This window comes from Pteropus vampyrus, unplaced genomic scaffold (assembly GCF_000151845.1).
Source record: "Pteropus vampyrus isolate Shadow unplaced genomic scaffold, Pvam_2.0 Scaffold103, whole genome shotgun sequence".
Taxonomy (NCBI): Eukaryota; Metazoa; Chordata; class Mammalia; order Chiroptera; family Pteropodidae; genus Pteropus; species Pteropus vampyrus.
The window spans coordinates 1976844-1980529 of NW_011888884.1; the positions used below are offsets into that span (position 1 = coordinate 1976844).

Here is a 3686-nt window from a genome sequence, read left to right on the forward strand (position 1 = left end):
ATTTAGCCCCAGTCATTCCTCTTCTTTTTCTTTATCACCAAAGTCCGTAATCTGGTGTGTTTTGTTTGCTTTGGTGGGGTGAGAGGTTGAGAGGGGCAGCAGTTTGGAATGGAAGGTCTTATGGAAATCTGATGAATTTGTCTGTTCTGGATGACAGGCCATCTTTCTTTTCTTGGGCAGAGGTAAGAGATTCATCCTTCTCTCTGCCTCACTAGCCACATATAATCTAATATCTAATGTAAATGCGATGCTTGAGGCTAGAGATGGCACTGGAGCTGAAGGAAGACCTCAAATTCTAGAGTAAGAGCTTGGATTGAATTGAGGATAGTTGGGGAACCAACCAGTTAGATTAGATTCTGCCTTCTCAACTGCTCTAGAACCTGTCTCCCTCTTCCACAGCTCAAGTTTAAGCCACCTTCAAGTCTTATAAGAATGTCTTCAATTTTTCTTTGAGGTCTCAGTGTATCACCCCTTTATATTACAGCTAAACATATCTTTCTAAAATTTTCCTAGAAGCCAAATCTGACCACTCCTTTTCTTAAAGCCTTTCATAAATCAATGAAGGCTTTAAGAAAAGGAGTGGTCGGATTTGGCTTCTAGGAAAATTTTATTGATGTCTTAACTACTGGCAGTTCCCCGCCATGCCCCAATCTGAGCCTTCGCTCAGGCTGTGCTCTTGGCTGGGGGTGTCTTTCCCTCCTCTTAACTACTGACAGATACATGTCTTTCAATACTTGACTGAGCATCATGTTATCGGGAACCTTCTGACTCCCTCCCTCCACTGAGTGCCCCCTCCTTTGTGCACCTCTGTACTCCCAATAGACTTCCACCTGCAAACTCCTCTGCGTCCATTCCATCTTCTTCCCACCTACAGTGGGCACTGGTTGTGACCAGGTCCCTATCATCTATCACCAGGCAGGCTGCACTGGGCCAGACCCACCACGAACCCCAGTAAATGTTGAACGATGGGATGAGAGTACTGTTGGGGCCCTCACACTCTTTAAGGAGACCTGGTGCATTGAAGTTGGATGAACTTGGGTTAAAATACAAACAGTCTAAGAGCTGTCTGCTTGTGGGCAAATATTGGAATTCTGAACCTTGATTTCCTCAGCTCTGCCATACTCATGGGATTCTGTCAAGTAACATGCCTGGCCTACTGTGAGGGCTGAAATATTTATCACCCTCACAGCCAAGAAGCAGCGGAGGAAAAGGTGTTCAGTCAGTGAACTGGGCATTAGGAGCGGGGATGTAAGGGGGACAGGAGGAGAAACCTCCGAAACTCCTGTGTGCTTGGGTTTCTAAAACTCTGCTGGCCACCTGCTCTGTTGTGGAGCGAAGCTGAGTTCGGTGGATGGGGGCAGGGGTGATGGATCAAGGCCCCACCAAAGCCAGGCCCTCCCCGGGTTGCTGGAATGGACCAGTCCCCAGTGACATCACAATCCTCAGGGGTTGTCAAGACACTGCAGGAGGTAGACCCTCATTTCTCCCATCGGAGCTCTAGGATGGGGATGTGAGAAAGGTGAGCAAGGAAGGCAGATGGCAATGAAGAATAGCCCGAGCCCCATGCCTGTGGGCACGGCTCAGGGTGACCCTGGAGAGGCGGGGACACTGCCAGCTCCTGATGCTGGCATCCGGGACACAGATTCAGCCGCTCAGCTGAAGACGAAGCCCAAGAAGGTGCGTAGGATCAAAGCCCTCATCATCGACCTGGGCTCGCAGTACTGTAAGTGTGGCTATGCGGGGGAGCCGAGGCCCACCTACTTCATCTCCTCCACGGTGGGCAAGCGCTACTCCGAGGTGGCCGATGCAGGCGACACCCGCAAGGAGACCTACGTGGGCCATGAGCTGCTCAACACGGAGGCCCCTCTGAAGCTGGTTAACCCGCTAAAATATGGCGTCGTGGTGGACTGGGACTGCGTCCAGAACATCTGGGAGTACATTTTCCACACAGCCATGAAGATCCTCCCCGAGGAGCATGCTGTGCTGGTCTCTGACCCCCCGCTCAGCCCCAGCAGCAACCGGGAGAAGTATGCGGAGCTCATGTTTGAGACCTTTGGCATCCCTGCCATGCATGTGACAACCCAGTCTCTGCTGTCCATCTACTCCTATGGCAAGACCTCAGGGCTGGTGGTAGAGAGCGGGCACGGTGTCTCGCACGTGGTGCCCATCTCCGAGGGCAATGTGCTGCCAGGCCTGACGGCCCGTGCCGACTATGCCGGGAGCGACCTCACCAACTACCTGCTGCAGCTGCTCAACGAGGCTGGCCAAAAGTTCACAGACGACCACCTGCACATTGTCGAGCACATCAAGAAGAAGTGCTGCTATGCGGCATTCCTGCCTGAGCAGGAGCTCGGCCTGTCCCTGGAGGAGCTGCGTGTCGACTACGAGCTCCCCGATGGCAAGCTCATCACCATTGGCCAGGAGCGCTTCCAGTGTGCCGAGATGCTCTTCAAGCCCACCCTGGTGGGCAGCAACCAGCCCAGCCTCCCCGCGCTCACGGCCGCCTGCCTGGGCCAGTGCCAGGAGACTGGCTTCAAGGAGGAGATGGCCGCCAACGTGCTGCTGTGTGGCGGCTGCACCATGCTGGACGGCTTCCCAGAGCGCTTTCAGAGGGAGCTGAACGTCCTCTGCCCCGGGGACAACCCCACAGTGGCTGCTGCTCCTGAGAGGAAGACCTCCGTGTGGACCGGTGGCTCCATCCTGGCCTCCCTGCAGGCTTTCCAGCAGCTCTGGGTTAGCAAGGAAGAGTTTGAGGAGCGGGGCAGTGCAGCCATCTACAGCAAATGCTGAGTGGCGGTGCCCCAACAGGCCAGACCTCGTGGGCAGGCGACCTCAGGCCACTCTATACATTTACAGAATTTCACATAAAATTTTAACACACAAACGGCTGTTGTCTAGTCTGGAATCCTTGCTCTAGACTGAGAGCAGAAGGTGGAGGGGAGTTGGGCTTAGAGATATCGGTACCTTCTGCTGCGCTGGGTCAGGAGCAGCCCAGCTCGGGGATGGGGGTGGATGGTAGGGACTCTCCTCACTGACATCGCTCCTTCTCTGTCCCCCTCATGATGGTGACATCATCTCAGAGCCCAGAGTGTAGCTTCCTGTTCCATTTGCTCCTGAGAGTGCAAACCCAATTCAGTAGACACATTGCTTACTCGCCTGTGGTCCAAGGAAGAAACGAAGTCTCAGATTATGTGACTAGCTTGGGTCACATAGTTCAGTGTGTGGGGGGGGAGACTCACAACCAAGTGTCTGACTTCCATCTCCTGTTCCTGCCCAATGGTCGCCTTCCCACCGTGTCCTCATTGCTCGATTGCCACAGGCTCCTTCACTAACCCCCACTCGCTGCCTGCCCCCTTCAAAAGTGCAGCCCACGGGGGTGCATCTCCTGAGTGTGAGGGGCCATTTCCACCCATCAATGGCCCTCTCAATTCTGTCCCCAGCCAAAACTGCAGCTATTTTTGCAGAGTCACAAAGTGGAGCCACTGAATCCAGAGGCTGTTGGAGGAATCAGAAGTCCCTTTGGAAAGCATGTGGTTCTCTCCCTCCTGTAGAGATGTAAGAACCAGGAGGAAGGGGTTCATGTCCGTGGTTGAGTTCAGGTCTCCTGACACAGGTCGTGATTATTTCTAGAAAAGCAAACATGGTTGCTTTAGTTTGGGCTGCTATAACAAAGTACCACAGACCGG

General features: G+C 53.6%; 1 protein-coding gene across 1 annotated transcript; it reads left to right on the forward strand.

The window, feature by feature from the left end:
* The first annotated feature begins 1409 nt into the window (after window positions 1-1409).
* Window positions 1410-2875, forward strand: ACTL7B (actin like 7B). Its single transcript, XM_011364948.2, has one exon. It carries the CDS (start codon window positions 1537-1539, stop codon window positions 2788-2790), a length of 1254 nt encoding a protein of 417 aa, XP_011363250.1. The 5' UTR covers window positions 1410-1536; the 3' UTR covers window positions 2791-2875.
* Window positions 2876-3686: the final 811 nt, after the last annotated feature.

Coding starts and splice junctions, on each gene's coding strand:
- ACTL7B (XM_011364948.2), top strand. CDS start 1,537: ATGGCAATGAAGAATAGCCCGAGCCCCATGCCTGTGGGCACGGCTCAG.